Here is a 15741-nt window from a genome sequence, read left to right as displayed (position 1 = left end):
GACTTCAGGAGGAAAATGGGGACTTACCAGAAAATTGTTTGTATGAACACAGAAGAAAGAGCAAGGAAACGAGGAACTGTCAGTAGTAGCTCTTGAAAAATGTGTTGTGCCAACATTTTTTTCTATACAGGGTAAAAGAGCATAAGAATGGAGAAGAAAGAATAGACACCAGCTACCATGACTTAAGCTTTCCTTTAGTAAAATGTTACATTTTGACATTCAGTGCAGGGAAGAAGATGTGTTTGGTACAAAAGGGCAGCAGTGAGGCCACACATAAGAAATGGTTCCCTTCCAAATGAAGAGCATGATTAAGGGTCTACAGCATCTCACCTGGCATTTCTGCCAACAACTTGCACGTATGAGGAGAGAGGTTGGAGTGGAAGAGCAGTTGGGAAATGCAGAATTCCACAGGGAAACTGAGGGAAAGGCTCCACAGAGGAACAGGGCTAAAAGGCTGCACTAATACAGCTGGGCACTGGCTTACAGCTCTGCCTGGGCTGGTGGGAACCACAGGAGAGCCAGGGCAGGGCAGAAGGGCTCCTGGGAGAGAACAGAGAGCCTGGGGGTGACTGCAGAGGGTGTGAGGGGCAGGACCCCAGCTGTGGTGCTGCTGCTCCTCTTGGTGCTGGGCAAGCTCTGTCCCCCCTGGGCCCTGCCCTGCAGGACACGAGGCAGCAGCAGAGCAGCCAGAGGACAACAGGCAGGAGGATGGGGAAATGCCAGACCCTCACCTCTGGGGAGCCTGCAATAGAAAGGGCAGGGCTGGTGGAAGAGTGGGGTGGATGGGGCTGCCCCAGCCATGTCCCCCTCCTGCAGCTCCTGTGCTCAGCTGGGCCCTGGGCAGCACAGGGGCCCGGGGGTCCCGCTGCTCACAAGGGCCCCTCCAAGCCTCTGGCACTCTGGCACTCCCAGCTGCCTGCCCCCTCAGCTCCTCTGCTGTGCCCCCTGACAGCCCCCTGCCCCTCTCATCTCCCTCCTCCCCTGCCTGGCCATCTCCTCCCCTCCTGCTGCCCTGCTCCCGGGGCAGGGGGCAGCGAGCACCAGGAGCTGCCTGGCTGCTGCCCCCAGAGCCCCTTCCCACGGGGGGCACGCTGCCAGGCTGCTGGCACCCCTCTGGCATGGCTGGCACCCCACAGGACGTGTGGCTGCCGGCACTGAGCCCTGCAGGTCCACAGCCATGGGCTGTGCTTCTCCTTAGAGCTGTGCAAGGGCCGTGGGAGCCCCAGGGATGGATCCTGGGCTTCTCTGCAGCCCCCTGGGATGGAAACCTCAGCCAGGGGGGAACTGTCCACAGGGAGCAGCACAGCCCTGGGCTCCTGCTCCTGCAGAGGGATTTGTTTCTGCAGCCCAGGTGTGCTGGAGAGATAAAACCCTGCGTCCTGCAGCCCGGTGAAGTGGAATAATAACTCATGTCTGCTAAAAATCAGGAAGAGCTGGACACAGAGAGATACAGAGTGGGGCTTCAGAAAGTGCTTTCAGGGTTTTGGTGGGACAAACATTGATTCTCAGTGGCTCTCTGAAATCTGAGCCTGGTGTTTAGTGTTGATCACTGGAAGTATCTGAAGTCAGCACTAAAGCAAAGCCCATTGTCACACTTCTGCTGGATCCTGCTGCCTGCCATTTATTACAAGTCCCTCCTCCAACCAGTAAAACAGACTGAGAGACTTTCCAGACCACCATCAGCATGGACTGGTTCCAAAATGAAGCCATTTTGGTGCAGACAAACAATATTTAAGGAAGATGCTTCAGAGACCTCAAAAACCACTGGAGTGGTGGACAATGCTGTTTTTCACAGCAGCAGGGCAGCTAGAGAAGTTTTCAGATGCTGGGACTGGGACAAGAACCAGTGCTTCTTCACATTGCACTTAATGAATCCAATAACTCATCATCAGAGCATGACACACAGAAACCAAAAACCAATTCCAAACAGAGTTTGATAATATTCTAGGGACAGGGCCACCCTGGCTTTAAACAAGGAATTCTTCATTCAGCCTCAAGCTCAGGAAAGCTCCAGCTTTTCTCACAGGGAGCTCAGGTTTTAGCAGGAGAAGACACGCTGTGTTTATCCCTGGGTGTCCCAGGATGGCTTCTCTTACAGTCTGGTATCAAGGACAGCCCCCATCAGGCCCTGCTCACTGCACTCACTCCTTACACATCACCTTAAACCACCCTTGCATATTGCTGATTTTTCATAAACAACATACAACATGATTTGGGGAAGAGCTCAAATAATTGTACCAAAACCTGGTGGAAGATGCCAGGGGGATGATCCTACACACCTGCAGGATCACACCTCCTCTCTGTGCCACCTCCTTCCTGGGGTTAGAGCTGCTTCCTGGGGCTGCTCCATACCAGGCTGCTACCACAGGAGGATGGCAAAAGGGTTCAGAGGACAGCAGGGCATCTGAAAAGCTGGGACAGGGCTGCTGGCTCCCTCTCTGTCTAAGCTGTGGCATTTTGCCCTTTGGGGTGCTGCTCTTGCATAAGAGGGAAGACTCAGGAGAGCACCTGCAGCATCCAAGGATGGCCAACACATCCTGCTTCAAGAGGTCACTGCACATTAATGTCAGCAGCATTGAAAAGAGGGAACAACTCTGCAAGCCAGTCATCTGTCACCTCCTGACTCATGGTCCTGGAAGCCTGGGGCAGACCCTGTCCCCTCCCCACATTCCTGCTGCCCCAGGGAGCACCCTGCATTCCGGGGTGTGGGCAGGGATGGTGGTGCAGGGTCTGTGTGGACCCCAGCCTGCTGTGGGTGCCTGCCTGAGGCACAGACAGTCTGTGAAGCTGGACCTCAGTCCACAAAATCCCAGCGACCCTGAGATCCCAGATCACACTGGCCTCAGCCTGTCAGCATCTGTCTATTCCTGCCTCTCCCTCAGCTCCTGCCTTCCAACAAAACCCCTGGATTTCACTGGCTTTCCTGCAGCAAGGTGCAGCTTCACAGCAGCTTGGAGACAGCCTTAGTCAGAGCTCAAATTCTTGTGCCCATGGAGCAATCCTGGTCTAGTTGATGTGATTTCTCAGTTGCTGAGTCTAATTTTCTTAGAATGTATTCAGGGTGCTGAGGCCCTGGCACAGGTGCCCAGAGCAGCTGTGGCTGCCCCATCCCTGGAAGTGTCCAAGGCCAGGTTTGGGGCTTGGAGCACCCTGGGCTGGTGGAAGGTGTCCCTGCCATGGCAGGGGGTGGAATGGAATGGAATGGAATGGAATGGAATGGAATGGAATGGAATGGGATGGTCCTTAAGTTTGCTTCAAATCCAAACCATTTTGTCATTCTATGACCTTGCTGGTTGATGAGTCAACTTCTGGACAAGCTGAGGACACTGATGAACATGACAAAAAAAGACAGCTCAGACCAGCAATGAGTGAAGCCCAGGTGTGGATGGAGCACTGTCACCTTGCTTGGCACTGCTCAGGTGGCACCAGGGCTCGCAGACACCAGCAGACACGGACACTCCACCTGCTGCCCACAGCAGTCTGGCTGGAACCAGAATAAATCCCAGCTCCTCAGAGGTCGGGTTTCATTTTCAGAAGTAGGAGGATTGTTTGCTGGCAGGGACCACGCCTGAACGACCAGAAAAATGTTGGGATCGGGTCCCATCACACCAGGATCCTTGCACAAGAGAGCCTCAGCAGACACACAGCCCTCAGAGGTACAGGCCTGTGCATGATAAAATGTCCCCATCCTGGGAGGCTGAAGTGACTCAGCCAGCACAGTCAAAGGGCTGTTATTGCTGGAGGCAACTGTGCCTGGAGCCCATGCATGGGGATTAAAGACATTCCAACCTCTGCACGTTCCTTTTCCCTCCCAATGGGAGCGTCTCTTGGATGGGCCACACCATTCCCTTTGTCTCAAAGCCATTTCTGCCCTGCACAGCTCGGGGCTGGCCAGCAGCTGGGGTCTGTCTAGGGATTGCTGAAGTGTCCCAAGCCACCTCCAAACCTGCCATCCTGGGGCAACTGGACTTTCCTGGTGAGGTTGTTTGATGTGTGCTCACACACCAGGCGAGTCATCACCTGTCCTGAGCCACAGGAGGTCCTGAGGTCACAGCTCAGGAGGAAAAGAGGAGGGGATGGTGAGGTGGGCACTGGGTAGGGCCCACCCAGGGCATGTGGCATGTGCTGAACGAGGCCACTCCTGTCCAGCCTACCTGTAGATGGAGATGAACCACGGGCAGGGCTGGGGCAGGGTGTGCTGGGAGGGGGTTCAGGCAGTGCTGAGTCCACAGCCCAGGCTGTGCAGGGCAGGGCTGGGCAGTGCTGGGCAGTGCTGTGCCAGTGCAGTGCTCACACCCTGGGCAGTGCTGGGCAGAGCTGGGGCAGTGCAGTGCTCACACCCCGGGCAGTGCAGTGCTCACACCCTGGGCAGAGCTGGGGCAGTGCAGTGCAGTGCTCACACCCTGGGCAGTGCTGGGCAGTGCTCACACCCTGGGCATAGCTGGGGCAGTGCTGGGCAGTGCTGGGCAGAACTGGGGCAGTGCAGTGCTCACACCCTGGGCAGTGCAGAGCTCACACCCTGGGCAGTGCAGTGCTCACACCCCGGGCAGTGCTGGGCAGTGCTCACACCCTGGGCAGTGCAGTGCTCACACCCTGGGCAGTGCAGAGCTCACACCCTGGGCACTGCAGTCCTCACACCCTGGGCAGTGCTGGGGCAGAGCTGGGACAGTGCTGGGCAGTGCTCACCCCCAGGCTGTGCAGGCAGGCTGGGCAGCACGGGGTCTGCACACTCCAGGCTGGCTGAGGCTTGCTGAGGAATGGAGTGGCAGGGTGAGCCTGCTGTGGGTCTGCAGCCAAGAGGATGCACCCGGGCATTTTGCCCTCCACGTTTTGGGGTGAGGTTGTGGTTGCACTTGGAGTCTTTCCCTGTGGAGTTTGGTGTGGGATTCCTTCTTGGATAGTGAGCCCTGATGTTGCTGCAGCATGTTCAGCCAGGAGTCAGAGCAGGGGCACTCCTGGCAGTGCAGGGCAGCGTTTGGGGAGGGACACCTGAGCAAGGGTGGGATGTCTGGGAAGCTGTGGCAGCACAAGTCAGCCCCATGGCCAGCTGGGATGGGAGCTTCCTGGCTGATGGAGCTCCAGCCAGGACACTTGGAGGTGAGAAGCATCCAGGCAGCTCATGAGGAGGTCTGGATGGATAGAGAAATTTCCTGTTTTCCAGATACTCTTATTAAGCAGCATATTCTGCCACCCTGGAAAGCTCCAAGGCTGGGAGAGCATGGACCAAGGGGTTGATTTTGAAAGGGAAGGAGCTTGCAGAGGGGTCAAAACAGCCCGTGGGGTGGCTTCCAATGATCCTGGCAATGAAGCTTGCACTGAGGAGCATCAGCTCTGTGGAGAGGAGGTGGGTGCACCGTGCTGCAGAGCACCCCCAGGAGAGCTGCACTCCCAAAGTCTCTGCACAGGGATGGACCGGCCAGTGGAGAAAACCTCTGAGCACCAGCTCCTGCTGCTGAGCATCCTCCCTGCCAGTCTGCCCTTGTCTGAGGAGGCCACATCTCCGCTTGCCCTCGGCTCCAGGCTCCATGCATGAAGATCTCAGCCCGTCCCAGCAGATCTGGGGCACGGTGTTTGGTTGGAGTGGGGCAGCTCGGCTCTTCCCCTGCTCCCTTCCAAGTCTCCACACACCTGCTTCCCTGGGTGTACCCCTGCATGGTTTCTGCACAGGCCTATCTTCATGGCCACTTTCCAGGTGGTTTTTGTGCAGTGAAGCAGCCAGAGGAGGCAGAGCCAAGAATCTGCTCCAGGTTCCAGAACCTCTGGGATTCACTCCGAGGGCAGGGAGAGACCATCTGCACAGGCGGGTTGGTGGAGGAATTCCCAGGGTGTTTCCCAACCTTTCTAAAACATAAACTGATTCTCTGGGAAGACTGGGAAAGCACCAGGCCCCTTGACAGCCCAAGGAGCATGTGAGAGTTTACTTGTGGACCTGCACATGATTGCAATTAGCCCTAGGGCTGTAGCACACTAAAATTAAACCAGGAAAATTGTTTCCATCCCCAGATATCAGCCTGCCTCCTCAGGGGACCCCCCTGTCACCAGAGGGAAGATCTTTGACCCTGCTGTGAGTCAGCTCCTCAACAGCCCAGGTTTCAGCTGGCCATGGTTGAGGCAGCCATTCCCAGCCTGGCACTTGTCAGACCTCAGCCAGCCTGGCACACAGCACCCATCTCTATAAACACCCCATCCCCAATATCCCTGGTGCCATCTACTCCAAAACCTGCTATTCTTGTCTCCAATAAGGGGATGATGTATTTCCTGACTCATGGCAGCAGCAGCCTGTCCTTGAAGGTTTGTGTCCATCCTCATTCCCCTCTCCTCTGGGTTAAGTGACCTCAGCTGACTCACTGTTCACCACCAGACCCCCAGTCCTTCTCACTGGGCTGCAGGACGCAGGGTTTTATCTCCCCAGCACACCTGGGCTGCAGAAACAAATCCCTCTGCAGGAGCAGGAGCCCAGGGCTGTGCTGCTCCCTGTGGACAGTTCCCCCCTGGCTGAGGTTTCCATCCCAGGGGGCTGCAGAGAAGCCCAGGATCCATCCCTGGGGCTCCCACGGCCCTTGCACAGCTCTAAGGAGAAGCGCAGCCCGTGGCTGTGGACCTGCAGGGCTCAGTGCCAGCAGCCACACGTCCTGTGGGGTGCCAGCCATGCCAGAGGGGTGCCAGCAGCCTGGCAGCGTGCCCCCCGTGGGAAGGGGCTCTGGGGGCAGCAGCCAGGCAGCTCCTGGTGCTCGCTGCCCCCTGCCCCGGGAGCAGGGCAGCAGGAGGGGAGGAGATGGCCAGGCAGGGGAGGAGGGAGATGAGAGGGGCAGGGGGCTGTCAGGGGGCACAGCAGAGGAGCTGAGGGGGCAGGCAGCTGGGATTGCCAGAGTGCCAGAGGCTTGGAGGGGCCCTTGTGAGCAGCGGGACCCCCGGGGCCCCTGTGCTGCCCAGGGCCCAGCTGAGCACAGGAGCTGCAGAGGGGGACATGGCTGGGGCAGCCCCATCCACCCCACTCTTCTACCAGCCCTGCCCTTTCTATTGCAGGCTCCCCAGAGGTGAGGGTCTGGCATTTCCCCATCCTCCTGCCTGTTGTCCTCTGGCTGCTCTGCTGCTGCCTCGTGTCCTGCAGGGCAGGGCCCAGGGGGGACAGAGCTTGCCCAGCACCAAGAGGAGCAGCAGCACCACAGCTGGGGTCTCAGTGCAGGTGGGTCCCAGCCCAGCAGCCCTTTGCTGGCCAATGCCCCCAGGGAAGTTCAGTGTGAAGCCTGAAGGGTGATTTGCCCTCTCTGAGTCCTGTTCTGCCTTGATTTTCAGCAGAGACAGAATGGTTAAGCATAACCTCAATGCTTTGTCTCTGCCTAAAGCAAGGTGACAGGACTTTCCTCCATGCTCCTGTCTTTTAATACCTGACATCCCAGCATCTCTCTGATGTTTCCTGTCTCATGTGGTCTTCAGATTCCCATCTCCAGATACCCTCTGAAGGGGGGAACATCTGTGTGTTTTTGGTGGAGATTAAAGTTCATTATCTGTGTGTTTTTGGTGGAGATTAAAGTGCAAAGCCCATGGCTGCAGGAGTGGTTACACTGGCCCTAAGGGAGCCTGGATTTTGTCTGGATGGGGAGCAGTGCAGTGAGCACCCTGTGTCCCACCACATGCTGTCCTCTCCCAGTGTGGGTGCACAGGACATGGACATAACTGGGGCCAGTCTGGTGTTCCCCAGTTCCCTGGCACACTTCTGTGTACTGCACAAGGCACCAGTCTACACCAATTACAGCTTTAAGGGCTGCACCCTTATCTCTGCAGTACCCACAGTGTCCATAACAACAGCACCCCACAAATCACTGCCCTTCCCCAGCAGCCCCAAACTCCTCCCAGACCTTCAGGCTGGAATTGATATTTGCAGCCTCAGAGCTCCAGGATACAGGGAGATCTTGGTGGAGCCAGTTCAGCAGTGGATTCTGACCCTCAGCAGGCTTGGATGGGGTACAGGGAAGTGCAGCAAAGGGAAGAGGGAACTGAGCTGTGGCTGGGGAAGAGGGTGAAGGTTTTTGGTCACCCCCAGGGCACAAGGAGCAGGGTGATCCAGCCCCATGGCCTCTCTCCAGGCTCTGCTCTCCAACCCTGGCCACCAGCAGACTGAGGGAATACACTTGTTCCCTCTGATTGCTGGAGAGATGGAGCAGATCCTGCTGAGCTGCTGCAGCCCCAGCCAGGTCACTGCTGCAGGGATCTGAGGGACCTTACTCACAACCTGAAGGAAACACAGGGTGGCCTTCACCTGCCTTCTTCAGTACCTTGTGGTTTTCCTCAGTCCTCTCTTAGTAGAGAAATGAGTGAGAGTCTCCACCCTTGCCAAGAGCCTTTCCAATGTGATTAAGCTCAGTGCTCCCAAGATGTGTCCTGGCAACATTTCTATTTCTAGACCTGTTCCAGCAATTCCCAGGGATCAGTCTGTCTCCATCCTGTCCCTCACTGCTGCCCTCACACTTACAGGGACAGAGGAACAGGTGGGGACAATGACTGCTCTTCCTGGAGGGTGCAGGGACCTGCCACTGCATTTCCCCAAAGACCTCGCTCCAGCGAGCCCACAGAAACACTGCAGAAGGTGATCAGAGCATCTCCTGCAGTGAGAGCACATGGCAGCACCACATTCCACTGCAGACAGACCAGGGGAACCAGCAGAGTCTTTGGAAAGGGAAATGCTCCCAGTGATGGGGGGTAGTGCCCCTGCTTGAGGTAGCAGGAACTTTGTTAAATAAGAAGTTGATGGGTGGACAGTCACTGGGAGCATCCACCCTCCTCCCCTGGGGGCTGGGCTGGTGCTCTGCACAGCCCTGGGAATGGTTTGGGGTCAGGTAAGTGCCAGAGAACAACAGGAGCACTAAGGGTGGACAAAGCCTCTGAGATCACTGAGTGCCACCATGAACCAGCCCTGCCAGCTCCAGCATGACAGCCTGAGCAGGCACACGGCTGAGTGCCAGGCAGGGCTGCAGCCAGAGGGACAGACAGCCCAGAGGGACAGACAGCCCAGAGGGACAGTCAGCCCAGAGGGACAGACAGCCCAGAGGGACAGACAGCCCAGAGGGACAGACAGCCCAGAGGGCACCCTGGGCACAGCCTGGCTGAGAGCAGGCAGCTCAGCCTGCAGCATGAGGATACCAGCCATGGGTCTCACAGCACAGCCTGGAGCAAGCTTGCCATGCAACATTTCCAGGTGGAAATGCCCTGATCCCTCCTCACTCCTCAAGGGAGTGCCACATTTCCAGGTGGAAATGCCCCAATCCCTCACTCCTCAAGCTTCCCAATGCCACATTTCCAGATGAAATGTCCTGATCCCTCACTCCTCGAGCTTCCCAATGCCACATTTCCAGATGAAATGTCCTGATCCCTCACTCCTCGAGCTTCCCAATGCCACATTTCCAGATGAAATGCCCTGATCCCTCACTCCTTGAGCTTCCCAATGCCACATTTCCAGATGAAATGTCCTGATCCCTCACTCCTCGAGCTTCCCAATGCCACATTTCCAGATGAAATGCCCCGATCCCTCACTCCTCTCCTGGCTCTGGGGTCCCTGGTGAGCGTGTCCCTGCTGGTGCTGCCTGTGGCTGTGTCAGAGAGCCCAGTCCTAGGGCAGGAGGGCAGAGCTCACCTCCCCTTCCCACGGAGCTGGGGGCTCTGAAGGGAGGCACTGCTCCAGTAGAGCTGCATTTGCCCTTACCCAGGCCTGACACAAAGAGAATTGATCAAAAGCACCTTGAAAAGCTCCCGTCCCCAGAGCAGAAGGCTTCTCTTGTTGAAATTGGGTGGGAGAGCTGCGGTTTTTCCTCAGTTCCTTTGATTTGTTGCCTAATGCAGGGGATGGATAAATCTCTAAGCCCTGAGATTTAGGGCAGGATTCATACTTTACATCTTCAGAAGACGTAGTAAACAGCCTTATACTCTCTAATCCTGGGAGCAGGTTTGTACCTGCTCTCTCTGCATAAACTGGACCAGCTACAACAATTTCACATTGTGGCTGAGTTCAAAACATCCCCTTGGGGATGAAATGTTTATTGCAGAAGATTTTTAAGATGGTTCCTCAGGGAGAAAGGGACTCCCACCTCAACATCCTGGGGCTGTCACATGGACACAAGAAGCAGAGTGACCCCATGAGCAGTGAGACACCTTAGGAAGGTGTGAGTGTAGGTGCCACAGCAGAGCCAGCTCAGCTGAGTGGGGATTCCAAAGTTTCCAGAGGAGCTTTGTCTCTCAGACCTTCCCCACTGGGCAGCAGGGGTGGGTGCTGCCTGCAGGGACCTTTATTGAGCAGGGTTAGCCTGCAGGGACCTTTATTGAGCAGGGTTATCCTGCAGGGACCTTTATTGAGCAGGGTTAGCCTGCAGGGACCTTTATTGAGCAGGGTTAGCAGATCCCTGATGGCTGCAGAGCTCCAGGGTCCCGCTGCCTCCATCGGCCCTGGGGGCAGGCTGGGGTCCCTCAGGTCACACTGCCCCAGGATCCCACCTTTCCCAGGTCACTCCAGAGCCCTGCAGAGGAGCCCTGGGCTGTGAAGGGGTTTGTGGTGAGGGCAGCTGAGCTGGACAGAGCACAGGCCCCTTTCCCAGGTACCTGACCTTCGAGTTGCTCCAACCCAGCCCTGACACAGCAGCAGAGCAGAAGGGGCCAGTTTGGGGTCTGGGCTCCACACCTGGGGGACACCACTTGAGGGGGGTTTGGTGAGTTTTATGCAGAATGGGAACCTCTGCAGATTCTCCCAGGGCACATTGTGGGCACACTGGGGGGGCCCTGCTCCGTCAGTGGGGTGGGATACAGCTCTCCACTGGGGGGGACACAGCTTCCCATTGGGGGGGACACAGCTCCCCATTGGGACACAGCTCCCCAGTGCAGGGGGACACAGCTCCCCATTGGGACACAGCTCCTCAGTGGGGTGGGACACAGCTCCCCATTGGGGGGACACCTCCCCAGTCACCAAGGGCAGGTCTGCCAGGGTAGGTTTAACACCTGACCCCACACCCTGAAGCTTTGCATCCCCTCGGGATGGCTGCAGTCCCTGCTCATGGCCAGTGCCAGGGGCTGAGGAGAGGCAGGGACAGGGATTGTAAGAGAGGAGTAAGTTACTTACAGGGTCTTCAGGCTGTAGAGGCCAGAGAAAGCTTCCCCTGGGATCCTGGAGATCTGGTTTCCAGAGAGGCGTCTGCAGGGGAAAGAAGAGGCAGTCATTGTCACCATCCTTGTGGTGACAGTGCCCTGGCTGCAGAGGTTTAACAGCTCCTCCCTGCTGCCCCTGTCCCCTCCAGAGGAGGCTGCAGCACCTGCAAGCTGAGCCACAATCCTGAGCTTGGCACCATCCCCTTGCCCAGCCTGAGGAACAGCAAAGAAAATCCCAGCTCCTGCCAGACCTGACTGCAGCATTTTCTGCATCCAGAGACAGCTCATGGCTTAAAGCCATTTCCTGGAGAGACACAGGTCCCCAGCACAGAAATTACAGCACAGGCAGCCCACAGACCCTGCTCCATGCCAGACCTTGGCAGAGAGACTGGAGCAGGGCAGAGCTGTTTCTGCTCCTGGGAGGACTGTCCCTAAATCCTGGCTGGTGAATGAGGGATGGGAGAGGAAGCCAAGAGCAGCATCACAATGGGAAAATGGGACAAGTCTGGGACACAGAGCAAAGAGCAGGGGAGAACATTCAGAACTTACTGAAAGAATTTGTTGAAGGAAACCTGTGGGATTTGCCATTGTACAGCATCACCTGATCTTAGAACTCAAAATTTAACAAGGCCCAGAGCAGGCTGGGGAATTAAAAGGTATTTGCACTTTTCACTGCCAGTAGAAACTGCTTCACTGTTGCCATCAGGACTGTGGTGGGGGCATGTGGTTGAGCCAGGACTGAAGTCCAGGACTCCTGAATCTAGGCTTGACCTAGAGAAGAGGTGACTTTTCTCTTTCTCCTCCTATTTTGAGAACAAACATGGATGAAGTCCCAGCACCCAACAGCCAGAGATCATAAAGACAGGTTCAACAACCTGATGAAGACCCTAAACTGCTACAGAAATTGGGCAAGAAACTTGTCTACGTGACTTGGAGTGGAATGTTGCATCTCCAAAACAGAGACAGTGAGCATCATTTGTGACCAGGCTCATCTTCACTCTCACAGAAAGTCCAAACCAGGCCCAAGAGGTTGGGCACAGACCTAGCAAAGGCATTCATTAAACTTTTGTTTCTTTTGAGGCGTTTTGCTGGGGAAGGAGTGGGTGTGCAGGCTGAGCAGGGCAATCCTGGCTGGAAGCAGAGTGCAGGGGAGCCAGGGCTCTGCAGAGGTCACCGAGGGGACCGAGGTGTTTTGGGCAGCCAGGCTCACCTATGGCAGAGCAGGCGTGTGTGGGTGCCTGAGCTCTCCCTCCCCTCGGGAATCTGCAGAAAATCTCTCCCATAATTAGGCCTCTGACAGCATAAACAGCGCAGGGTCGTCCCTTTAATGTGTGTGAGCAGGTTGGAACCTGCCTCCTGCAGCACATGATCTGCCTGGCAGGCCGGGCTATTTGTCACTTAGGGGCTGTGATTTGGGGTAATTGCTGCTTTTGATTGCTGATTTCCACATGGGAAGGAGTGTTGTCCGGGAGGCTGGAGTGCTTGCCTGGAGGGGAGGTGTTCCTGCACGGCATCCTCAGCCTGCTCCTGCATCCTCCTCCCCGGCTGTCTGTCCTCACCTCCCCGCAGCTCGGGGCTGCCACAGCTCACACCTACTCAATGCGCCTTTGCTGGCAGCTCTGTGCCTCTCTGCTCACTTTCCTGGGAGTGTTTGAGTGTTTGCCAGGTCTCTGAATGGATCTGGGACCTCCAGGATTAGCAGGAGAGGAATGTGAAGCTGGGGCTGCTGGCCTCAGCAGGGTGGTGGGGAGCCCCAGATGCTGGAGGGACACGTGCAGGGCCAGCTTGTGTCACCTCAGCACTGTGGCTAACACAGAACATAGGGGGAAATAACTCTGTGATATTTTGAGGCAGATGCCTTGCTTTCCCTGGGTGAAATTAGAGGTTTCACAGGTGAATTTAGAGGCTCAAAGCACCCCCAGCCCCAGATCAGGCCCTGTGCCTCACTGTTGTGGCAGATGTTTCTGTCTTTGGCCATGTTGCACTGAGATCTGCCTTGTTCCTGGCTCACCTCGGGTCTCTGGCTCTTCTCTCCAAACCTTTGCCTCCTCCCTGCCAGCAAGGCAGCCCAGGTCCTCTCCCCAGGGTCAGGGGACCATGCCAAGCCAGGAGCAGGCACAAAGGGAGGCACCAACCACAACCACTGCTCTGAACTCTCCTCCCAAAGCCACTGACAGTGTCATTGGGGTCCAGGATGGGCTCTGCCCCTCCTGTGCAGGGGCTGGGAGGTGTGACACGCCTGTGTTTGTGCACACAGGCTGAGTTTTTGCTTTCCTAGAGGGCTGCACGGCTGGGTGTGCACACAGGGCCTGGAGGGCTGGGGTTGGGAGGTTTGCTGGACCTCCCAGGACAGGAGCTGCATGATGCTGGGGGTGGTAGCCAGGTGTTCCAGGCAGAGGAGCACAGCTGTGCCACCTGTCTGAGAGCAGATGGGGAATGGGTGAGCCCCTGGGGTGTCCTGTCAAGGGTGAGCCCTGGAAACATGTCACAGAACTGCAGAACAGGTAAAGTTGGAAGGGACCTTAAAGCTCATTTCATCCACCCCCTGCCATGGGCAGGGACACCTTCCACCAGCCCAGGGTGCTCCAAGCTCTGTCCAGCCTGGCCTTGGACACTTCCAGGGATGGAGCAGCCTCAGCTGCTCTGGGCAATTTGTGCCAGGGCATGCCCACTCTCACAGCCAAGAATTCCTTCCCAATATCCCATCCATCCCTGCCCTCTGCCAGTGGGAAGCCATTCCCCTTGTCCTGTCCCTACAAGTCTTTGTCCAAAGTCCCTCTCCTGCTCTCCTGGAGCCCCTTTAGGTATTGGAAGGGGCCCTGAGGTGTCCCCAGAACCTTCTCTTCTCCAGGTGAGCACCCCCAGCTCTCCCAGCCTGGCTCCAGAGCAGAGGGGCTCCAGCCCTTGGAGCCTCTTCCTGACCATCCTTTGCTTCCATGCTGTTAACTCCAGTGCCAGTTCATGTAAGAGACCCAAGACATAAAAATCTTCCTGTGTGTGACCCTTCCTCTGTCCATGGTCACTCAGCACTCTTCCAAGTGCTTGCTTCCCTCTGTCCCTCTCACTCAAACTCTCCAGAAATTCCCCTGCTTGGCAGACAGGCACCCATTGAATGTATCTGCAGAATTCAGATCCCACAGGAAATGCAGTGAAATGGTTCCTTCCTTTCCATTTAAAATGGAACAATAACATTTGAAGGGATGCTGCCAGTGTGACATCCCCTGAGACAGCTCCTAATTTACTCCTTCTGTGGAGGAGGCTTGGGTGAATAACCCCACCAAGGAGGACAGAAAGGCACTGCCTTTGCCCTAAGCACAGGGAAGAGGAGCTATTCTTGCAGGGCTGAAATTCTGGTCCACATGGGCTCAGCTCTAGGCCTGCTCAGGGCTCTCTTTAGGACAGACTTAATCCAGTGCTATGCCCTGCTCTCCTGGAGTTTACACTGTGACATAGGGTTGGGAGAAAGAGAAAGCTCTAGATTTAAGGTGGCTGATAGAAGGAGGAGAGAAGGGGCAGGTAGAAGGGGAGGGTGACAGCTGGATGTGGCTGTCTTGCTTCAGAAAGCTCATGGTGGATTTTAGATCCTGCCCCCCCGCCTCCCCTTCCACCACTCCCGTGATTTCTGGGAACATTCCTCCAGGCTTTGATCTGCATTCCCAATACACTCCAAGTTGGAACAAACTCATGGTTTACCACTGTATGGTTGCTGCTGTTCAGTTACCACAGGCTCAACCCTCCTGTATCTTGGGCTTCTTGGTCATGCTACAACTTCCATGGCACGCCCGAAGGCTGTGCTGGGCAAGATGGCTCATGTCAGGTGCTCAGGCAGCTCAGTGATGCTCTTATCACTCACATTAGGAGGCAGGAACGTTGCCCATTGGCAGGACAGGACAAACATGTGTGTCCATATCCCAGTGAAATTCTCCCCTTGCCAAACTTGTACTGAGCGTGTCGGCCGCCCCTTTGATCTCCGGCTGGGGTTGGTTTCTCAAGCGCTCACCCTCTCGAGGCAGTGTGCCCAGACACTCCGTGCTCCTGCCTAAACTGTGTCATCCTGCCAAGCCTGGGCCTTCCCCTGGGCACACAGGGGACCACAGGCCCCGTGTCATGCCTGAGTTTGTTCTTGTGCTGGTGCAAAGCAGGAATGAAGCCAATTAAGTCAACAAGTGAAAACACGGTGCATTTGAGGAAAGGGCCAGGCCTGGACTCTTCCTTCTCACACAGGAATCTGCAGCTGGTCCTAGTCTGGTATCTCCTAAAGATGCCTCTAATGTGGTCTCTGCTGTCTCACTCCATCCCTGAGGAGAAGACTGTGCCTGTTTCCAGCCCTGCTCGCTGTACCCCCTCAATGCCTGTTCCAACTCGATAGATTGATCGCATTTGTTCTTTTGTTTATGGTCCTCAAGCCAGTTTTCAACCCACATGAATGCTCATATGCAAGCCAGTTTGCATTCATTTGCCAAGTAATATTAGTAAGACACAGCTCCTTAATGAACAGGACACTGAACATCTTCACTCTGTCTCTTTATATTATAAACTGCAAATGTCTTCTGTTTGTTCCCTCCAAACCTTCAGAGCAGTTTTCACTTTTGACTCTACTTTTGGTGCCCC

The 15741-nt window shown here is 56.0% G+C and overlaps 1 protein-coding gene across 1 annotated transcript in view; it reads right to left on the bottom strand.

Annotated features, from left to right (window-relative positions):
• The window catches only part of LGR6 (leucine rich repeat containing G protein-coupled receptor 6), a 163247-nt gene that overhangs the window by 81130 nt on the left and 66376 nt on the right, over window positions 1–15741 (bottom strand). Inside the window, exon 3 of the mRNA XM_084220828.1 lies at window positions 11105–11176. Coding sequence (XP_084076954.1) covers window positions 11105–11176 — 72 coding nt within the window. The remainder of the gene's footprint in view (window positions 1–11104; window positions 11177–15741) is intronic.

This window comes from Fringilla coelebs, assembly GCF_963513975.1.
Source record: "Fringilla coelebs genome assembly, chromosome: 23".
NCBI classification, from domain to species: Eukaryota; Metazoa; Chordata; class Aves; order Passeriformes; family Fringillidae; genus Fringilla; species Fringilla coelebs.
Note: the sequence above shows the minus strand (reverse complement) of the source record. Positions and strands in the feature narration are given on the sequence as shown.